The 23,004-nt window shown below is 38.0% G+C and overlaps 1 protein-coding gene across 1 annotated transcript in view; it reads right to left on the reverse strand.

Annotated features, from left to right (window-relative positions):
* Positions 1-23,004, reverse strand: part of GPC6 (glypican 6) — a 757,595-nt gene that overhangs the window by 185,230 nt on the left and 549,361 nt on the right. Inside the window, exon 4 of the mRNA XM_026119440.2 lies at positions 20,268-20,433. Within this exon, the coding sequence (XP_025975225.2) occupies positions 20,268-20,433 (166 nt within the window). The remainder of the gene's footprint in view (positions 1-20,267; positions 20,434-23,004) is intronic.

Raw genomic sequence — 23,004 nt, forward strand, 5'->3', positions numbered from 1 at the left:
TTCCTCATGCACAAACCCTTCTCATTGTGTTCAGATTCTCACTAATGTCTATAAAAAAGCAATCCAGTTATTTAAAGCACAGCTATGATGTTTTTATTACCAGAAATACTCATAATCCAATAGACAGAGAGGACCTCTTCTTCCTAAATTATAACTTTTTTGTGAATTTGATCATAGTTCTCAGCTTCTTTAGCAATGCCTTCCCTCATTTTTACTGTCAGTGTTGATTAGCCAAACCTCTTATTGTTGCCTGTTTTTCTGATTTTCTGACTAAAACATTTCAAAAACACAAGGAAAGAGGAGATCCTCAATACGGTTCTAAGATGGGGCTGAAACTGCCTTTCTCAGGGCTTTGTGAAGTGTTCTGTTCACAGCTACTTCCCATTTCCTTGTGGATACGATGAATCATAAATATGTTAAAAATGGCATTAATTTCAGAATCCAGAGCAAAGCTTACCTCCTGTAATATTCTGACAGATTTACTGCAAGTTACCACCCAGACTTTGTCTGTGCTTCATATTTCCCCACTCCTTCTGTCTGATACTATCTTCTTCTCTGTCTTTTTTCATTTTATTACCATTATTGGTGCAGGAGCCTTCTTAAATAGAATTTTTGCCATCTCTAACAGCTTTTCTACATCTCATCATCTTAAAAAAACATGCTTTTCTCCTTTTCCACCATTTTTATTGTTCTTTTCCTCACTTAGTTCTTCATTATTTCCATTTTATAAACATAGTTAAGTCTATAAAACATTTCAGTCTACTGAGTAGAGGAGGATGACATGCACAGCACATCCACCAGTATGGTACTGTGAGATGTCTTTTAGAAGAATAGTTGAAAATTAAGATAAAACAAAGTCACAACTTCTTTACACTAGAGCAAGAAACAGGACAAATGGAACAAGTGCAAAAGAAAAACTGAAAATTATACATAACTAATGTCCTCCATTGTATAAGGGAGTCTGCAAACCAGGAGTTAACTTGCAGACATTAAAACCAGAATAACCAAATAATCTATTTGGCAAGCATATAAGGCAATTGACAGCTTCTTTTCTTTAAGGAGATGCATGTTTTTGCAGCAGTACATGACATGCAACTCTGTTGAAGAATTCAAAGTAGACTCTTAGGGTGGAGTGGCATGTAAGAGCATGTGCCAGTCTAATAGTTCACTGCTGCCAAAAGGAGAGTGGGGGATCCCATTCTCTCACACATTTCACCCTTGCTCCTGGTTACAAGCACTCACAGCTTATTTTGTAATGGCTCTAGGATATATTGGCCTAGGATCTGATCTGACAATATGCCAAGACAACTCAGTAATCAATCAGAAAACAAGTGCAGTTAAAAAAGAAAAAGATTGGGGGGAGGCAGACTATTTCATGGTTGGCCAATGATCCTGTTCACAACTCTTCTGAGCAGCATCAAAGGGAATGCAAAGGAATTGCTGCAAATGTGCAGCCATAAGAGGGCACAGTGATGGAGAAAGGATAAGTGACAAGACCTCCTTTTTCAGCAGCAGTGGGTTCAGCTATCTCATGTAAAGTCATGATTTGCATTTCTGCTTGGGACAGCTACTTCCTGAGCTAATGCAGCTCACTAAACTGGCTGACAATTTAAAACATTTTTTCCCCTGCAGAGTTAGCTTTCTACCAGGTAGGTAAGCTGATCCAGCTTGGAAAAAAAAAAGTCAGGAGAAGGGAAGCAGAAGGAGCATATGGCTGGGAATGAGTCTACAGCTTTTGGTAGCTTCCAGCTCTTAGACTGGCTCTCCCTTCTCAAGAAACTTCACCTCAAGGCTGTAGTCTGATATTATTGCTAAATCCACCAACAGATCTACTTATTAACACAGAGGTCCTCATTCCATGCCATGTCCTTTGTCTATAAGATGACATTGTGGCATATAAGTCAATTCAGGTAGCTGAACGAGCAGAAAGCTTAGCACAGTATTGTGGTACGGTTAGTTTTCTGCTGGTCTGGTCTCACAATCTCTACAGGCTCACAGAGCACCACTGCTGCTGGAAATAGAAGTGGGAGACGCACGTGGTAAGGGCAGAAGTGGGACTGACCTGTAAAAGGACAGCTACCCATAGCTTAATCCCACTGTAACATCAAACTAATCTCTTAAATCGCAGTTTGACTACTATTTCTACCACACCACTGGCCTAAGACACTCTCTCTCTCTTCTCCCCACACGTCTTCTATAAGGCCCTGTGGCTTATCCCCTCCATGATGTCTCTCCCTGCATTGTGTTGGCACTGCTGTTTGTTTGTCTACAAGATCACAGCATCAGAGAACTGCTGATGATATAGCGGTACAGACACACCTGGCTGCTGTGTGAGGGCTACCATAAACAGATTAAGCATAAGTGGTGCCAAATGTGAAATCATGGCCATACAGAGCTTCACAAATCATAGGCAAGACAAAGCTCAATGACCAGAGAGAGACAAGAAAGTACCAAGCGTCTCAGGTTTTCCTTGCTCTAAACTCCTGAATGTCAAAAAGTGATGCCTGGGGATCCCTGAGTGGGGATCCCTGAGTGGGTCTCGTCACCGTTGTGCTGTTGTGAGCAAAACCAAGGCTTTTAATCCCTGAATCTAGATTTTATTGGTTATAAACTAGGAAAATCAACACAAAGAAATTAGAACACAGAGCATCTTAGAGCATTGCTTCATTGTTTCTAGAGGCCTCCTGTCTCAGCACACAGCCTCGCCCTCTCCATGGTGCCAGAACTCACTGGGTCACAGGCAGAGCCAAATCAGAGAGCGAACTCAGCTGGACACACTCATTAAAGAAAAATGGGGGATAAAAAAGGTGAATTAGTTTTCATCCAGATCAGTTCTCTGACCCTGCTGTCTGTCCAGTGCTGGACTAGAACATAGGAAAGTACAAGGATATGTGTCCGGCATCACTCCTTTCTGAAGCAGCATGCACTCAGATCAACTTAAGCTAATAATGAAGGCATACCTTCAGGAAATATTCGTAATTCTGCATTAAAAAAAAAAGACATGTAACATATGCATCTACTCCAATGCCTGGGTGCAAACTGCTCAGGTACTGTTTGCCTTCTATGCTCTTACAGGTCATTATTACACATATTACATATATAGTGAACTTTTGCAGAGAGAGAAATAATTTTAGTTGTCTTGGGCTACAGCTTGCTAGAGGCACAGTTCTCCACCTTTATGTGAAATTTCAGATAGTCATGATACCTTATCCAAACATGCACTGAAATCTAAAAATTATGGCCTTAAAAGCTGGGAATCGAATAAGACCTTTCAAACTGAAACTCAGTAACCAAGAGACTGCATCTGAATCATTCCAGGAATTTTGAGATGCCTTAATAGCAGTTTATGAGTACATAAGCCCTAAACTGTGATAATTACTGCCTTTTCAGGTTTATACCTGCAGGAATTGTACATACTGGAAATCACACATATTAAGGATGTTATTTACCATCTCTTCTTGCTCATTTATTTCTTTCCTTAAAAAAGGAAAGGAAAAAAAGGAGAATTACCCCATTCCTTCACTTTCTAGACATACCTACACTATAGCATGAAGGAAGATAGCATCTTACTTGGAAATACTCAACAAAGCTTCACAGGAGTCAGCACAGGTACCTATAGATGTGTCTGGGCCAGCCCCAAGCTCAGTACAGGAGTCACTTGGGAGGCCAGGAAAATATTTAGGCAGTAAGCCTAGGCTCAAGTCGGTGCTGATATTATTATATTGTAACTAGTACATAAACCAGATATTAGTGCTGAAGCCAAATAAAGCACAGTTTGTACCTTAACTGCAGTATAAAGATGTTGCAAAGCATCTTACCAATATCCATGTTATACTGCTCATTCAGCAATAGTGCTTTTTCAGTGTGACCTGAATTTCCAATACATACAAACTCCCTGTACTCTAGCATGCTGTTTTGGGAATAGACATGCACTGGTAACAAAAGGTGCTGCTTCACTAAGCGGAAAATCCTCCATTTAATGATGAGATTTAAACTTAATTGTTGAAATAGTGGGAAGGCATCTGTAGGTCATCACAATGCTCCTATGTGCCCCAAACAATAGCAATTTACCCCAAAATTTACTGTAATATTTAGAAAATAGTGTGTCTTAATTTAGCACAAATACCCAGAAGATATGTGCTCAGAAATTTCAGCCATGCCCATGAGTCAAAGTGGAATCAAGTAAGACTTAAGTTTGCATTTGCCAAGGACCCATTTACATTCAGACTTGCTTAATGCAGGTGCTCCATCTGGGTCACTGATCATTCCCATTAACTCCATGAACGCTGTGAAAATTTTGCAGTTTATATGTTAGGAAAGCAGGGAGATACCTGCTATTCTGCTGGCCTATGGTCAAGTAAAGAAAATACTGTGATTCTCAAAGGCCTGGGTTTTATCTCTCTGTTTATTTAATCCACTGAAAGGTGACACACACATTTGCAGCGTATTGAATCACTATTTCTATCAAATAGGAGTATTGTAAAAAAATGTTGTGATTGGGATGGTGCGCAGTCATATTCTTGGCACTTCTCTAAAGTCTATGAAGGCATGTCCTCCATCCTCCAAAATAAAAATAAAACACACTATAGCTGCCATTCTTCAAACAACAGTTTAATGACTCTGCTTAAATATGGCTTTTAAATATAAGAATATTTTAATGTTCTTAAATTTTCCTTCTTAAAGAGCCTCCTAACATACTCTTCCAAATTCCCTCACCTCCCATACTCTTCAGTGCTTTCAGTCGATAAATAAGAACAATAAATAAAATTGATCTGTGTATATAACACTGAATAGAGCAACTGTAGCCCTTTCTCTTACCCTTCACATATATTATCTAGCTTCTCCAGTTCTGTCTCTAATGAGGTCAACTACAATAGTTTGGACTTGATGAGCTTGTTTTATATCTTTTTGGCCAGAAAAACATCTACTAAACAAAAAACAAGTCAAACAAAAGGGATTTGACAGCTTAGCTGCATCGGTTTAAATTAATGGAATCTGACAGATAACTGAAACTCTTTACAAATGAATAGTTATGGAACTCAGACTGAAATGAAGAAAATTCAATAGGTGCCTATTTCCACTGAAAATAATAAGATTTCCTAACTAACTCATCGGCCTTGAATCCTAACTCTTCCACACAGAGTTCTATGCCAATATAATAGCTATTTACTCTATTAATTTCAACAGAATTTCAGTAAAAAGTAATGAAAAGCATAGAGTGCTGTGACACGCCACTAGAGGGGGCATCCGAGATTCTTTTGGATTCCGGGGCTAGTTGCACTGAAATCGAGATACCACCATTTGTCAAGTGTGAGAATTTTTTAGCGCTAAGAGGTTGTAACAGAGTTAAAATTATAGTAAAGCTAGAAATGCAACAGAACTGAAAATATATATACGTATCAGAGCTCTACAGTTCAATCATGGGTGCATGGTAGAGCGACAGCTCTCGCCCCATATGGGCCACCCTTCTGGTCTAATTTTCCCTGGTTTCTTCTCATGGTTTCTCCCCACCACGCCCTTGACACCAGGGCTGTCCCCACTGACAGGTGGGTCCTTGGGTCCACAAGCCAGCTGACCATGGGTCTGAGTCCGCACCAAGCATATGTGGCTTACTGCCTTTTATACCCAGTCAGAACAACGCCAGCCCACAGCCATGCCAAGGCCACGGGGCTCTGTCTAGTCAATACCAGCTTGCTCATCAGCAGGTCACCTCCTGCTCAGCCCACAGGTCTGCTCCATGTGTAACAACGTGCCCATTAGCAGGTCGTTCTATGGGGAATGGCTCCACAGCATGGAGATGTCTATGGTGTGGGTCTATGGTGTCACTTCTTCTTTGTCTGGACTTGTCAGTTGTGGGGCCTTTGGAGGGTGTGCCCCTAGGTTGCAGCAACCCCACAGTGTGGTGCCTCCAACCCTGACGCACCAGGGTTCGTTAACTCTTGGGGAGCACCCCAGAGCAAACCCCTCTTCTATGGGCTGCACCATCCAGAGTCCCACACTTGCCTGTGTGATGCCTGTCAAGTGCACATACAGTAACTACTAATTCAATGCCAATTTTACCTGTTATTTTAAAGAGTATATTTCTAGAAGCATTCAAAAGCAATTTGGACTAGGAGCAAATGAAAAGCTAATTATTTTTTCATGTCCACCTTAGAGATCATCAACATTTGAAATAATACTTCAATTCCTGAAGGCCTTGCAGCATACTCTAAGCTCTTCTCTGAACTGCAGTGAAAGAACTATTGGGAAATCTATCCTCCTCCTCTCAAAAAAGAATCTCCTGAAACCCAGTATGTCAGAGATCTGTGTGTCTTTTACCTCTCTTACAACAGCTTAGCACATGTGTGCAGAAAATATGAAGAGGCATCTTTTTCAATAAAAGATATTATGGTTATAGCTGAAAATAAACTGAGCTGGAGTGCTAAAACATTAGCTGAAATAAATGAAGACTGATTTAAGAAGAACTATTTACTTCATATGGCATTCCCAGAATAAAGATCTCTCAAACTACACGTAGTTTTATACATAAGCATTCAGAGTTTGAACACAACGGACTTCTGATAACACATGGATTTTGTGAATAAAAAAAGAGAGATGTTATCCTTCTACATAAATACTATTTACATTTGTTAGGGATGAAAATAATGTTCTTCACATTAATCACTTGTTTCAGAAAGCCAAAGAGGTGAAAACTACAATAAAATAGAATGCTTTTAAAAAATAAGTGAAGAATCGTGGCAAGTAGAAATGCATTTCCTATGGCATTGATTAAGCTATGGTACAAGACTCCTGTGTACAACATGCTTTGCATGTTTATATGGAATACTGAAAATCCTAGAGGTGAGGACAATCAAAAAAGAAAAAACCTAACAACAAGGAAACTATGTGTACTGGCATTAGTGGAAAGGGTTACAGTCTTGCCCCTCACACTGTACTGTAGGCACAAGACTTTATGCAATTTGGGACTATAACGGTTCCAAATGAAATGAGCCTGAGATGAGAACAAGATGAAAATTATAATTCATTGTCATGTACTTCAGAAAAAGCTATTTGTAACCTGCCATTCTGCTCTTAGATTACTTATTCATCAAAAAGTGCAAGTTATATTTACCTGATGGTTTCTTTTCTTGTAAGGAGGAGCCGACTAGAAGTCTAGTAGCTAGTTCACCTTGAACAGCAGCAACAAGGCAGGTAGAAACAGAAGTAACTGGATGCAAACTATATCCTGACTTGATTTAATATTACTGGATTTCAAATAAAGGTGAATCAGACTTGAAACCCTACACAGGACTACATTTACACTACCTAATGGACTTCACGCAGTCCCACACAAAGATTTAGCAATAGATTTAAAATGATGATTCACAGATTATGCACAAATACACAGATATAGGCTAATTAGCTAAAACTAGTGTACCTCTGCTTTTGACTTCATATAATTAGACAGTCAATCTATCAAAATCTTTTTGTAAGTGGGAATGAAAAACTCCCCAAATTTTAGAATCAAGAGACTTTTTTTCTTCCTGAACTGAATGGGGGTGGGGTGGAGACCTCAAAGGTGCTTTCACAACAAGAAAAATAAATATTTACTTTATCTCTCAGTAAACAAATGACTTGACCAAATGAATTCATTCTGGAATTTTTTTTTTGAAGATACGTTAAATATCAGTGGAATCAGATCTTCATGTATAGTTCATATAGTTCATAAATGATTTGCATCAGCTAAAGTTCTGTTGTGCTTTCTCTCCCAATTTCAACCTGAGTAATTTTTCAAGCTACTGTTACATTTCTATAAAAAAGGTTTGATCACAACTGAAAAGCCAAAGAGGCTTCTTAAAAAGGTGATAGCAGATATTATTACTGTAGTTGTGCATCCTTGTTATTTTTTTTTAATTTACATTTTTAAATCTATATACACACTCCAAAACACATCAGTCAGACAACTAGGATTTATTTTCTTTTCCTGGCAGCTGCATTTGAACAAACCAAATACAATATGCACTTATATCAATAAAAGGTTGAAATATGCTATAACAATGTATTAATTGTATATGGAGAAGACACTCAAACTAAATATTATGAAGTGGATGAAAACTAATATTTTAGAAGTGATTTGTCCAAGTGTAGTCAACTTGCTAAAAGAAGGATGTCAGTTATTAATATATGTAATAGAAGGTGTCCATATTAGTGAAATATGTTTTTAGACATCAGCATAGCTTGGAGCGGCCATCTCTCATGCCTCCCACAGAGAGGTGTTCATGACAGAAACTCTCTCAGGATAAGGTAGCAAGGGAACACAACTATTTCATTTTCTAATTGCTATAAAAAGTTAACCAAAGAATATGTGTGGTACAGAAAGGAGAACCTGATTTAAGGTATATTTCCAGCACTACAGATATCAGCAAAGTTTCAACTAGCAAAATATTCAAGGATTCATTTTTAGTTTGTCATAAGAAATATGTAAGTCTCTTCCTTTCAGTGTGTAAATGAAACATAAATCACAAACTATATGTATATGTGCCAGAACTGTCACTCTTACTTTCCTGTAGTATGGACAGGCTATATCCTGTTTATCAGCTTCCTTTAACCAATGTATTAAAAGACGGATGCTGAAGTATAACTAGATGCCAGTGGCTATGATCTGATCCTACATGTTTTATTAGGAGGGTGAAATCTACTGGAAGACTTTCTGTATCATTCCATCTAGGAAATTCAAGTTAAATACTTGAGTGCTCTGTGTTTTATCGGCTCATGCTCAGGATAACTTCTTGCCTTTTTTGGCCGTGTCCATTCACTACAGTACATCATTTGGCTTGGAGATGGTTTTCATCTCATCCAACAGCTGAGCGAAGTGCAGGATGCTGTTGTAACCTTCACACTGAAGGTGAAGACTGGCCTTCACCTCATTTCACAACATTACAGTGAGCTGCACAGATTGGTTGAAAAAAAAAAACCCCTCATTCTCATTTGAGATCAGTAACAAATATCCAGTGGAATTAAAATTTCATTCTGCATTTTTCAAGCTGCTGGCTTTCCCTACACAGTTATATGTATTTTAAGAGTTAATAAGACAAGACAGATAGGAAGGCTCTTTACTGCTACCACAAATTGAAGTGTGATATTACGAAAGTGAGTTACTGCTGACATGGAAAGTTCAGTATATGCTTTTGGTGGCTAAATGAAAAATGCATGTCAGGGGAGTTTAAACTCCCATAGGTTAACTTGCAATATAAATGACATTAAGGGATATCGAATGTTATATTACAGGGCAGGTGACACTGAGTAACACAGAGTAATATGAAATGTAAGAGTTGAGATTTTCATATTACCCCCACATTTTGGTGATTTAATTGTGTCTTTTGCTTACCTGCCTTAGCTGCCTAGATGCTTTGGTAATTTTTTAGTAAGTACCAAGAGTGATGAAAATAATCATTGTGAAAAGAGAAAACCCCTTTTCTCCAGTCTGTTTAAGCTTTTATGTGCACCATCGAAACATATTTAGATTTCACTGTTGCAAAAGTAGTCAATGAATCTTGGCCATATCAGTTCTCTCACTCCACTCTTGGCCAGTCTAGTTCTCTTGACTACAGAGACAATAAGACTTTTTGTCAGTAAGACAAAGAAAGAGGAAGAAAAAAATACATTTTTTTTTCCAACAGGAAAAAAAATTTCTTTGCAAGAAATGGAGAGTAGACACATATTGCAAGAAGGGAACCAGTAGAACCCTTTCCAGAAAGAAATGATTGTTTCCTGAATCTTTTGTTTTACTAAAATTCTTATCTGACAGTCGAAACTTTTTGCTCCACTATTCGGCACTGATATGGGATACAATGTAGTAATCTTTCTTATAGGCTCTTTGCCAAGACATGAGAAATTTATGGCCCAGTCAACACACCTCACAATTTTCTATTAGCGTATTCTTATGAAATTCTTTCTGAACCCAGCATGTAGACTAAGCATAAGCTTTGCTCTGGTACAAAAAATTCAGGAAAAAAAAAGATTTTGTTTATATCAAAGAAGATATGTACTTAGTATAACATCTATATAAAATTTAATATTGGAATTAGTTTTTCCAAATTGCTAATAAGGTTTTGAGCTTTTGGCAATATGGAGTCATTTATGTGTGGTTCAAAAAAGACCTGCATGAGCAGTTAAAAAGTCAAGGAAGTGTAGTGATTTAGACTGAGTTTGTCTTCATGTTTGAATTCTTTTACTGAACTGTGGGTTGAGTCTTCATTCTTTGAGAAACCTTAAACTCAAACCTTAAACCAAAACTTGCAGTGAAATTCCAGGAATACAAAAGCATAAGGAACTGATACTAAAAAAACCCCCAAATGTCTCAATGGAAACTCTCAGATTACTTACAACCCCCTACATTATGTATGTACAGCATCTGAATTTCTTTGTAAAGAAACATTAAGATTGGTTGCCAGCACTACTTTGTTTCCATATTCCAAAAAGAAACATGCCCAGTTTCCTGTTAAAGACATGGGACAAGACTGTTAAAAACTGAGACGTTATCATACTCTCTGATATATTATCATAAACAGACTGACCATTATCAGGTAGAGGCAATGGCTCAAAATTCTGATAAAAAGCAAGTTTTGCTTTTACTTCATTGAGGTCATGGATTTGCACCTTTCACCTTTTATTGATATGGTATAAAAACCTCAGTAAATTCTTTTCAAATATTTTTCAGTTTTTTGATAGTGGTAAGGTAGACAAGTTTCTTGCTAGGCAAAAGCTTTGCTCAGTTACATGCATCTGTCTGTTACATTTACTGGAGAACAGAATTTAACATTTGTTTTTAATACTAAGCTTAGAGCATCTGAAATAGCTGATGAATCAATCTGTCAGAACAAACCAATCATCTGAAATACTATCGCATAGTTTCAAATTCTGCTTTCAGTGTCAGAAACCCGATTCATATTTATTCAGTTTTCTAAAATGGACTGAAAATAATTTCTACCCATATATGCAGATTACAGGACAAAATATTTTAGAAGTATAAAACAGTGGGACAGTTCAAAAAAGACTTTTCCCAGCTCTGCCATCTCAAACTCAGCTGAACCCAAGCAGAAATAAAATGCAGAGAAATGGATACAAAGACAAACATTATTGCAATATTCAGTATTCCTGTGAGCAAAAGTCAGACTGTTGCATCAGTATGTTTTACCTTAAAAATAAGAATATTTGCAAAACATAAAATTCAGATCATATGAAGTTTATCGATACAGAGCCAGCCAAATGTTGATGTAAATGAAGATATGTTTACAGAGAAAATATAATTTTCAAGCTTCCCAGTGTAATACAGCATTGCCTCAATAAATACAACCAAAGTGGCAAGTTCAAGCTAATTCAATGAATATCTACCCTCTCCTGATTGTAAGATTTGAAATAAATCTCTTTATGTTGTTTGAAACAATGCATATTTTACTCTAGTGGATAACTAGACTTTTCTTAATATGACCTATTTTTAGGTATTTCTGTTAAAGAAAAAAAAATGACCCAAAGCACTATCCTTCAAGAAATACCAGCAATATAGAAGGAATGTGTTCCACTCCCTGAAAGGACACTTGAAACCACAGCTCTCTCTAAATTCTTTACTTGTCAAACAGCAATAAAAACTAGTTACACAAAACACAGGCTACGAGAAGGGAAGGAGTGAGATTTACAAACTGGCTATTTAACCAGATATGTTTATATATGAGATGGGTATCAGCTGCAGTTTGGATATGGCATATTAGTCTGGCTAACTCCAACTAGAAACAGCAGACAATTTCTCAGTTCTGCATTTTAATTTAACCCTAAATTATACTTGTATATGTTATCTTCAAAGTCATAGTCAGGACTATGAGTCTTCATTTTGCCCTGCAAGTCAATCATTCAGAGGAATAGAAAAAATTTATAATATATTAGGATTTTATATATTATTTGATAATATTGCTTCATAGGAATCTGCTGCTGCATTTATTTTCAGCTTAAGGCATTCTGTATTGGGGAAATCCTTTTAAAAGTTCTTTATTTTCCCCCCTCCTCCCTCTCCCAATTTTCTACCACTGCAGAAAGGAGTGGGGAGCCACATGTTCATCAGTTGGCTTTGTAATCCTTGAAAAAGCAACCGCATTGAAGCAGTTCTTTCAGGTAACACAGCCATATGTAAATGATGAACGAAGCAGCTCTGCCAAGTGCTGGCGTCCAGGTGTGCACTCCATTCACATCATTTTGTATGTCAGAGAGACCAGATGCCCTGGACCCCTGGAAACCAGAAGGGAAACCAGACCAGGTAAGACCCACGATATTTTCCAGCTGCTCCCTGACCTGTGAAACAGGAGATCAGTGAGGTGCCTGAGGGATGCCCTAACAGGTAAACAGAGATGTAGCTTTACCCAAGCATCATTAAGAGATCAATTCCTTCACTGAAGAGGAAACTCTTTTGAGGTGTTAATATAGCGTAGAACAAAATGACCATTACTGTTTATTGCACTTCTGGAAGCATGAATTCCCTCGAGAGCATAGTTACGGACATGGAAAAATACAGCATAATCATGCTTGAATCACACAGTATTTGAGTAATAAGTAATGAACACATTCTTTTGTTTCTAAAGATGGCTCATGTCACACAACTGTGTTCACTCATTGCATTTTGAAGGGCAGTGTCAAAACAGCTTCCCCAGCACTTCCCCTGAACATAAACACAGAGAAATTGGCTATTCTGTGCAACCTCCAAACTGAGCTAATGTGCACTAACCAGTCATTTCACTTCGGTGTAAAATGATACGAAGGAATTGAAGATGCAGAAAGCAAATGGAACTAAGAAGTCATCATTTGTGTTTGATGGTTTCATTATAGAATCTTTCAAACTTTATGTATATATAGAGAGATACACACACACACACACACACATACACATATACACATACACACACATATATATATATATTTACATTTCTGATCTGCACTGTTATTTTCAAATGATACTATTGCTACACACCAGCATGTAAATGCTGCAGTCAATTTAGGGCTCTGCTGTGCTAGGTGCAGCAAAAACATCAAGTATGTTGCACTTCCAGCTTTGGGATTCTTTTTCCCCACCAATGCAGAAATCACACGATTCAGGTATATTGTGTAGGAATGGTATGGACAGAATTCTGGAGCAGCCAGATTTGATCCTGTATTCACAACTGTCACATTACCTGATGATGACTGACTTGTTTCACACATACTAATATCGTTCTGTTCTTAACAAAGACAGTGTAATTAACTGGCATAATTCATTTCCACAAGCCATTCCAAAGCTCAAGAGCCCAAGAAAAGCTTGCTGCTATCATTCAGCTAAGCATCCGCATCTTTAAGAATCCACAGCCCCTCCTCGGGATTTGCAATTTTTCAGGGTCACCCTGAGTGATCCCATTAGCATCCTTCTAGGTAGGCATCCTCCAAGGAAAGAGCTGCCAACAGTATCGGCAAACAGCAAGATTAGGCTAGACAAACCCCAACCCTCTGGAGTCAGTTACAGGAGCAGAAAACCCTCAGTCTCAGAGGGACGGGCCTCCTTCTTCAGTGACACATGCTAGAGCAAATATACAGGGCCTTGGTCTCCAAGCGGCTTGCAAGAAACTGTATTGCCCTGGGGGAGGCTTTGAGAGTTAGAGGGGTAAGTAAGAAAAATTTGAGGAGCAGGCAAGTACTGACGTTTGCATGCTGCTGGCAGTCACACAACTTTGGATAGTTTCCCTTGCGTTGAACTGATCACCATCTGAGGAATTAACTGTGCAAACATGTCCAGCGTGTGAGGGGGAAAAAAAAGCAGTAGGGAAAAACACAAATATGGTTCTCTCTTCTACACATCATTGTTTTGCTCACTGAATGGTCATGTTCTCTCTGTTTCAGGGGTGCTCCTACATACTCTGACTAACCAGTAGCTATCAGGTTTTGGTGTCATATTCAAGGTGTAAGCAACGATTCCATTAGTTCTGGAAAGTAAGAGGAAAATACGGGATCGCAGAACTTACTACTTGGTAGAGAATTTAAAAATGGTAATACTGCAATCTTTTAATTAGGCATCATCAAATGGAGTTCACTGCTCACTCATGTGACTGCATATTTTCTGGGGATATCCTGAACTCTCATAAATGTTTTATGATGTTAAGTCTTGCTTTTTAAACAAAATGTAAATTCCTTAGGGTAGGATGCTATACATTGTGGAAACTGGCAGGCCTGAAGTACACGTAAGTTTTTTTCCATAAAGAACATTAGATTTATGTCAGTAACTTTAAATCTGGGCATTCTTAACTTCCAATCAACTAAATTTGCAGTCGTAACACACAACAGCTATTCCTACCCATTCTCCCTGCCTTTTGGGAAACACAAGACAAAGTTGGAAAAAATAATTCTAAAATACAGATTCCATTGTTTCATTTATAATTAGGATTGGGCTCCAGAACCCTTAGAGCCATCCACCAAACTCTTCCACTTTGACTAAGGGAATACTGATCTGTGTATAATAATAGCTTTTATAGTCTATACAGACAAGAGACTTAAAGAAAAGATTAGTTCTCCAAACTCTGGAGGCACTAAAGTTTCTCTAAGAAATGGGTAGAAAAGATGATTAGCATTAGTTTAACATTTTCCCTATTCTCATTCTGATGGGTGGCAATGATGGTTTCACTAAAGGTGCCACAACGCATTTCATTTGGGAAGAAACACAAGTAAGGATAATTTTAGCCTGAACAATTAAACTTTTGTTAAGTCAACTGTAACTGAAAATAAGACTTCATAGGTTTTGATTTTTAGGCTGTCTTACCCATCAATGCTATCAGTTTTCATATGAACACAAGATGCATGTTATGAAATTTTAGTGTTCAGACTCAAGTATGATTCTATGCCCATCAAACCAAAATGCATCAATTTCTGCTGGAAAGTCTGAGCTTGAAGTAATGGCACTCCAGGACTGTAGGAACCTTCTGCGATACCTATCCATGGAGTGGATAATATCACTTATTTTTTCTCCTGGAGTCCTTGAAAGAAGCTAACATATAATATCACAGCGTATCACTTTCATATAATGATTTAAGGAGGAAGATGGTCAGGCAAGAAATTCAAGTGCAACCAAGGTTGTTAAAATCTCTGTTTTTCACTCTTAGCACAATCAAGCAGGAGAAAGACTTTTGTCTACTGATAGCTACAAAAGATGGACAACCTCTAGTCTATAGTGCCAAGGGGTATAAGCAACAGATACCATATGCTGCATGGAAGGAAGGGTAAAACAACCCAAACTTTTGCATAGGTTTCCTTTACCTACCTTGGTACACTTCTGAGCTTTCTACATTTATGAACTAGTATGCAGCTGCTTATACAGCTATGGCTGTGCTTATTTACAGTAGCAGTACACATAGTAATCCTCTACAATTTTCTTTATCCTATTACAATTATAGACTGATTTTTTTAATGAACAAAAAAGTGGGGCTTGAAAAGAACAGTTATTCTGTTAATAAACCCATAAAAAAAACCAAACAGATTTGGGTGGTCCCTTGAAGCTTAAAAAGGAAAATATTTATCCTTGGGCTTACACACGGAACAGAGAAATTACATAGTCCTGAAGGCTTTTATAAGCAGTAAATCAAACTGATTGCATATTTTCATCACTCTAAAGCTTTCATTAGGAATAAGTAGTTAAGGTTTTCATGGGGACTTTTACTTAAAGTGATTGAGTTGCTATAACTGAGATTGCATAAACTCTGTTTCAAGAGGTTTCCTAAGGTAAGTGCCGGAGTCATGCTGACGTGAAGAAACCAGAGAGATTCTTAAAACACAGCAACGAGAAAGTTTATTCGTAGTTCAGAACGGCTGCACTGACAGCAAGTGTAATAACTTTAAGACTGGCAGGAGAAGCTTTTGCTGAAACGTTGCAGATAAGATTTTTCTCCTGTGGCTGATGTATAGCAGGGCACTGGGAGCAAGAGATGGCTCGGGCTTTCTGAGCCTGGATGCTACCTTTGCTGGCCATGAATAAAGTCTGAGTGAATCATATGCTGACCCGCCCTGTTACAGCGAACTAGTCAGATGTTGAATACATTGCTAGCAAAGCCACTTACTGTCCAGACCGAGCAAGAGCATGGGTATGGATACACACTAGCGCAATAGCAAACCTCCACGGGTTGCAGCAAAGCAATCGCGATTTCCACAGGCACTACACGACACTACACTAGTGTACATTTTATCACTAAATACAGCAACAGAGCATTTATGATTTACTTTAGATGTCTACAAAATAAGTCCATGTACAATCATTGTTGTGGTTACAGCCACTGTCTAGATTTACCCTCTCATATCGTTTAAGTAAGTGCCATCATATTTAGCCCACCTTCTTCCTTGACATAATCAGATTTAGTATCCTCTACATTTTTATCTAAAGAGAGAGAAGAAAAAAAATTAAACACACAGCCGATTGTGAAAAAAGTTCTGCAGATATGAAATAAGTTGTGGCCACTTTGCCTTCATAAGCCTGTGGATAAGCGAGTACAACGACCAGAATGACATGTGCACTCTTGCATGTAAATCATATTTCTGCAGGTGTTAGTTCTGAAGCTTAATGAGGGCACCAAGGGAAAGCATGGTGCCCACTAAGGAGAGCATGTTCCTTGGCTGTCATTCCTGCTTGAGAAAAAGAGCGGTTGATGGGAATTAACTGATCAATATTAGGGGAAGCTAGCATCAAGAAAAGTGGAAGATTCACAAGATACAAACAGAGCATGAAATGCAGGGTAGCTAGAGAAAGAAAAGTAACAGTGTTGCTAAAATTGAACATAATTCCCCAAGATAGTTAGGTTTTGAGTCTGTTCAACTGGGAACAGCTTCCTCTCTGTCTTTTCTGTGTTTTCATGACAGAATGAACACTGGGATCCTCGGGTAAACCTTCGTCATTGTTAATTGGCGTAGTTCCATGGAGAGAAGCATAATTTGGACTATATCCCTTGGGGCTATGGGACATAGGGAAAATTCTCTTTTCCCTGTTCCACAGAATCATCCAGATCAGTCTCCTCTGAGGTAATCTTTTTCTCCAGAAGTACAGTTTTTCTACTCATTCTTTTCATCTTTCACTTTCTAATTTTTCCTGAGACCGGTGCAAAGGAGACCATGAGTTATAACTAAAGGCAAAACATCAGAAGCAAGCTTTGTCAAAATAGATATTTTCAAAGCTAGTGTGGCTTATTTACTTCTAAATACCTCTTGAACCTATTATATAGATACTTGGAAGAAGCATTTAATTATTACTTTTTAAAAAATGTATTATGTTTACTATTATGCCATATAATTAGTAAGGGCTATGTCTTCCTTTTCTTGCTAAACCCTTTCTCAGGCAAAATTCTGAGTTTCATATGAATTCTGCTCGAAGATTACGTGATACATTTGGCTTTTATTGTGCCATAACAAAAGCAACAAAATACAAAAAGCCTGTAATGAAATGTTACACAAAAAGGACACAGACCTTAAGGTGACACAAATAGGAAAAATATAATAAACCATGTGTCATGCTGCTGCAGCTGTTTCACCTCTTACCAATTTTCACAGTCTATAAAACCTTGGAAAGCACCAGATGTTTAGGAGAAGCTGTCCCACTCTCCCTAGCTTTTAAAGTGGATGCAAGATTTATTAGTACTATATAAATGTGATTTCAGTCCTGAGTTTTGTATTTATAAACTAGGTGGAATATGCAATGTATCCTGCTGTCAGAGGCCCATTTACTTCCCTCTGCTCCTTCTCACTTGTAGATTTTGGGTGCCGCTGAACAATTAAAGTAGCTACAGAACAATACCAGGACATACATACCAAGCTACGATATTTTCTTAGTGACAAACACATCTGAGAGTTTTCTCTCAGTATGAACCTTTGCCAAAAAGACCTTGCAATGCACAGATTATAAGCTAAGCAAAACTGTCTTGCTGTGTATGAATATGCACTAACATTTGGGAATCCTGCCTATGCAGAGACTGTTAGTGCACAAAATTATTTTCTTTTCCTAGTGCATGGTTCCTAACATTGGAACAGGGATAAAAACCGTTCATGCATAGTTTCCAATCTTTCATAGCTCAGTGGTGCTGTAAAATGTTGCCATTCGTTTTAATTCAGTGAGTAGAAGTTTTGTTGTGTTTAGTACTAAGGGAATTGCACGTGTTATTAGAAAACCTCCAACAGCTGTCAGAGACAGAGACAACTCGCTGCATTTCAATCTTACATAAAGGAAGGACTAAGGACCCTCATCTTCAGCAAAGCTGTCAGAAGCCTCACAAAACGCGATAAAACAGAATACCTTTTCCAAACATAGGAAAGTCTCTCTCTCCATCTCTATTCCTTCCCTATCAAGTTGTATAGGTAGAAGAAAGAAAATACCTCTCGATGTATTTGTACTTTACACTGCCTTGTCATCACATACCTGAAGGCATAATTGCACAGCAGTCTGCTTTCCTTTAAGGAAGCACACAGTGTATTACATGGTGTTTAATACTAAATTAGTACTATCTTTTAACATCATGTGCAACTTTTCATACAGTTTTTCTTTTGTGAGAGCAGGAGCAATCAAAACGTGCAAGACTGATGAAGGCGAGGGTTTTGCATCAAAGATGCTAAAAGCCTGAATCTATAAGCACTTCCACACTTGTGAATGCATAACTACTGCCCAGCACTCTCACTGAATTCAAAGCACCAGAAAAGGAAATCTTCTCTTAAGACCTGAAATCTTAACTTCCAACTTTTCATTTGAACAGGCGCTTACCTTAATAAAAACTGTGTTGTTTATTTTAATTAAAAAGCCTAATTTCTAAAAGCCTACATTATTTTCTTGCTCAGAATTGCTTACGGTTCCGCTCCTGGTTACTCTTCAATGTCAAAGGGTAAGTAGTTTATACAAAGTCTTCAGGAAGTAGGCATTACACTCCCATCTGCTCCTACTTAGCTTTCGTATGGACCAACTCCTCCCAGCCTACTCTTTTCCTTTCACACCAGTAATCCCATGGGTATCCCCCCATTCAGCACTGCTTCTCCTGCTGGCTCCTTTAAACAGCACAAGGAATTAAGAAGGCATGTTCATTACCGTTGATTATTTGTGCTATTTTTATAAAACACTCAATACTGTTTTTTATTTTGCTTACTCTGATTCATTTTTCATCCTGTTTTCTTCTCCCCATCTTGCACCACCTCTGTGCTGAGTAAAGTGAAAATGCATGAGTGAGTCAGAGCCAAGCTTTCAAAGTCACATTGGTGGGTGGGATTTAGAAAGTAAGCAAAATGAGATTACCCCTATATTGTCTTTCTAAATGTAGAAACAAGAATTTCCTTCCTTTAGTTATAATAAGCACAGTTTTATCTCTTGTTTTCCAGCTGCTTCTATTTTCCAAAAATCCAGTCTGGGCTTTGTATAGTGATGAAGCTCATTAATGACTGATATAACTAGCTGCTTCTGTTCTTTCTATATTATCATTAGCCTTGTCTAATTCTGCATCCTACCCTTGTACTGTATATGATCAAAAGCAACTTGAAGCTCTTATTTCTTGTTAAATGTTACTCTTCTGGGAGTCCTTTTGCTCCAGGACATATGAATAGCTGTTTAAGGAGATTTCTTTCTCTTTTTTATTAGTTTACTCTAGTGAAGAATTATTCAAATAAAACTGTAATAGCAATTTTCCTTCAATACAAATTTTCTATACTCCATTTCTAACATATTGCTTGCATGTCTGATGCTTTCTATACTGAAAGGAAAACATTAACATATTTTAACCCAGAACAGAGAATTAATAATTTGCCATGTATGTAACTTTTTAAGCCCTCTGCTTAGTACTGTGGTACTTAGATAGTACCAAAATTAAGAAAAGCAGCAGTTGCAGTTCGTTGACTGGATATTCAACAGTGTTATTATCTTTTCAGCTTCCAAGAGCCTATTTTTCAGTTCTAATACAGACTATTTCTCCCATGTTAAGCTTGTTATCATATCCTCAACTAAAGCTTCCTCACTACGTTTCATGTATCATGTAACAATTCAGCTCAGAAGCCTTAACATCACACCATTACTGTTACATATTTCATAAGAATGGCTCTGGGGTGGAATAGCCATTTCTTACTGCAAGCCAGGAAGGTCAATTAAGAAGTGAGAATCATCTACAGTTGTTTTTTGATAAATATTAACCAATGGTGCCTTCTAACCTCACAAAACTCTGCAGATATTTGCTATTACCAGCATTTCCTTCCACTAATATTTAAACTCTTCTTACCTATGAACAGATTCCACTCAGTATCCAAATCAGCCTGATTTGCTAGGCAGCCCTTCATTACATTGAGGCAATAGTTGTTGCAAGGTTTCACAGTGGGAAGTCCTCTGCAGTACGGGCAGTACAACATCTTCATTAGTGCCCGGATGCACCCTGGGGTGGGACTGACCTGTAGAGTTTAAGGGGGAGGAAAGAAAAAGAAAAAGGAGTATATCAATCTCCTGCCCTGTGAATGTCGGGGTAGCTGAGGTTATGTTTCTTGAGCAATAAATGCAGAAGGGGCAATTTGTGAAAAGAGCTCAACCCTTAATAACACCCTCCTGTGGGACTAATCGATTCCTGCCAATTGTCTTCATTTAGCACATCCAGCAGTGATTTTCAGGAATGCAAAAATCAACACTCCCATACTGATGGCAGTGTTTTCCACTGCAGCCCTCCCACACAAAGTCCATTGGAACATACCCCCAAAATAAGTTGGACAGTAACTGACTGATCCTGATGTGCATGATCCTGATGAGAGCCATGCTCTTCTTACCCATATTAGATCTGCCAGTCACATCACTGTCACTGGATCAGATTCTCCTCTTTATTAAAGCACAGTAAATCCAGGATAATCCTGATCATTTCTATAAAACTATTCAGAACTGCACCATGACAAACGGATATCATTCTGTTTTCAGCCAAAACCACCATTCTATCTTCTAAGACAACTTTATAAAGAGAACAGACAGGGGTTTTTATGTGATTTTGTCTTTCAATATCTCAAGTGACAAAAAGCACTTCATAGATGACAGCCTGATGCATTTCAATTTACATATCAGTATGACACAACATGGCTGTGCATGGTGAACTTAAAACAGCCATTAGAGTCATCGGCAAGACACTCAATGAGTTTAGGAGGCTTTCAGTCAAAGTCATTAATACTGGGCCTATCTGACAGAAGAAAGCAGTGTGTATACATAAATTTAGAATGGTATATAATACAGTACTTTGCACTAGAAGGGTATGGGTTTCCCGCAGAGAGAGCACAGAGTTCAGGGAAAGGTTTTTTAATAAGGATCCTCAATTATTTCTAGTGATAGGATTCTTCATCTCACCCTTTTTCAGTCATTAAAAAGCTAGGCATCTATTCAGTAATGTGCCTTCCATATTCAAAGGAGAGAAACAGGCCCTCTTTTGGGAGGCTTCTTTATCCCGTCTATTGAAAGACAAGATAAATCATCTTCTGGAGGGCATCCACTTGAGTTTCTATACCTAAATTTAGACTACATGAATGGGTCACATTCGATAAGCGTGTGAAGCTCCTTTGGTAAATGCTGTTTCCTTCATCCTCTCATTCCCCTATTTAATTGTTTCATCTCAGACCTTTAAAATCTAATGTAGTATTATAATGCACACTTCCCAGGCCAGAAATTCTATCTTGGATTAAAAGTGCTAAGCACATGTTAGGTACTACTCGCAATATTGTCTTGTCATAGTGGAGTAGAGCATGTGTTTCCCACTCCACAGTGACAATATAAAGCAATGACAGAAAGGATTCAGGTTCCTTGGTGATTTCAGAATTTCTGGAGAGAAGAGTGCAAAGTAATGGCATTCCCTTTATTTATTCTGTTGATTCATGAATAAATGCAGCACTTTTAATATGAATTTGAAAGTATTAAACCAGTTTTTCTATGTTAATGGTAATTTGTGCTAAAAGAGAAGGTGAAAGCATACATCTGACTTTACACTATAACAGTTTCTGATATGTTTTTTATTATCAGGATTGTACTGAAATAGTGCTTCTTTCCTTTTTCTTTGGGATTTCTTTTCCTCTTTTTGATGTTAAATCACTGATTTTAGAATACTATGCAGCATATATTCTTTATGACTGACCTTTTTACATGAACATGGCTGTTAAGAGTTATAGCTGATGCTTCTGCATATGCTCAGGGGTGATTTTTAACTTGGCTTCCCAGGGAAATCCACTGAACTCACAAAACACTGTGGGAATATTTATCTGTCCTTTCCTAATAGCTTTTGAACCTGTTGGCCAATTTCAATCAAATTTGACTGAGGAGTTCAGATCTCAGTACATTAAGGTCCACACGTTTTTTGGAAATAGACAGTTGGGAGAAGAAAAAGAGGCAGGCTTTATTACCGCTTTTATTGAGGAAAAGATTGAAGCATGAGGTCAGTTCTTCACAGATACCAAAGAACCCATGTGGAAGAAAAATATTATGAATGTCCCAGCAGTTAAAAAAGCATCAGTTGGAAATTTCACCTCATTAAATACCAGAAAATCCAAATAGAAGGTATATATCCAGGGAAAAACAGACTTCATTAGTTTCACTGCTCAGAACTACTTTTTTGAGTCATGTATCCAACTTTTTTTATCTCTATATGTCCAAATCTAGAGCAGGCCCATTTTTACAAAAAGAAATAGGGACTAGGAGTGGGATGTAAGCAAAATGTAGACACTTACGGTTAGCAGTGCAATGTTCAAAATTACTTCAAAATAACTGCTTAAAGCCAGACAGAGATACTTCTATCTTTGGGCATTGAGGATTGTCAGTAAAGTTTCCTTCGTGCTTAGAATTCTGCTTCTTCCAAGGCTCAAAAGTCTTGTCAATGCAAAGTTGTCAGCACCTGATTTACCCCTAAGGTCAGCTGGAATCCACATGTTCTCCCACCCATGTCCTCTCTGGCCTCACTTGTGCTGAGAGAATATGTATCAACAGGATCTTGACCTTACACAAAA

The sequence above is a fragment of the Dromaius novaehollandiae genome, chromosome 1 (assembly GCF_036370855.1).
Source record: "Dromaius novaehollandiae isolate bDroNov1 chromosome 1, bDroNov1.hap1, whole genome shotgun sequence".
NCBI classification, from domain to species: domain Eukaryota; kingdom Metazoa; phylum Chordata; class Aves; order Casuariiformes; family Dromaiidae; genus Dromaius; species Dromaius novaehollandiae.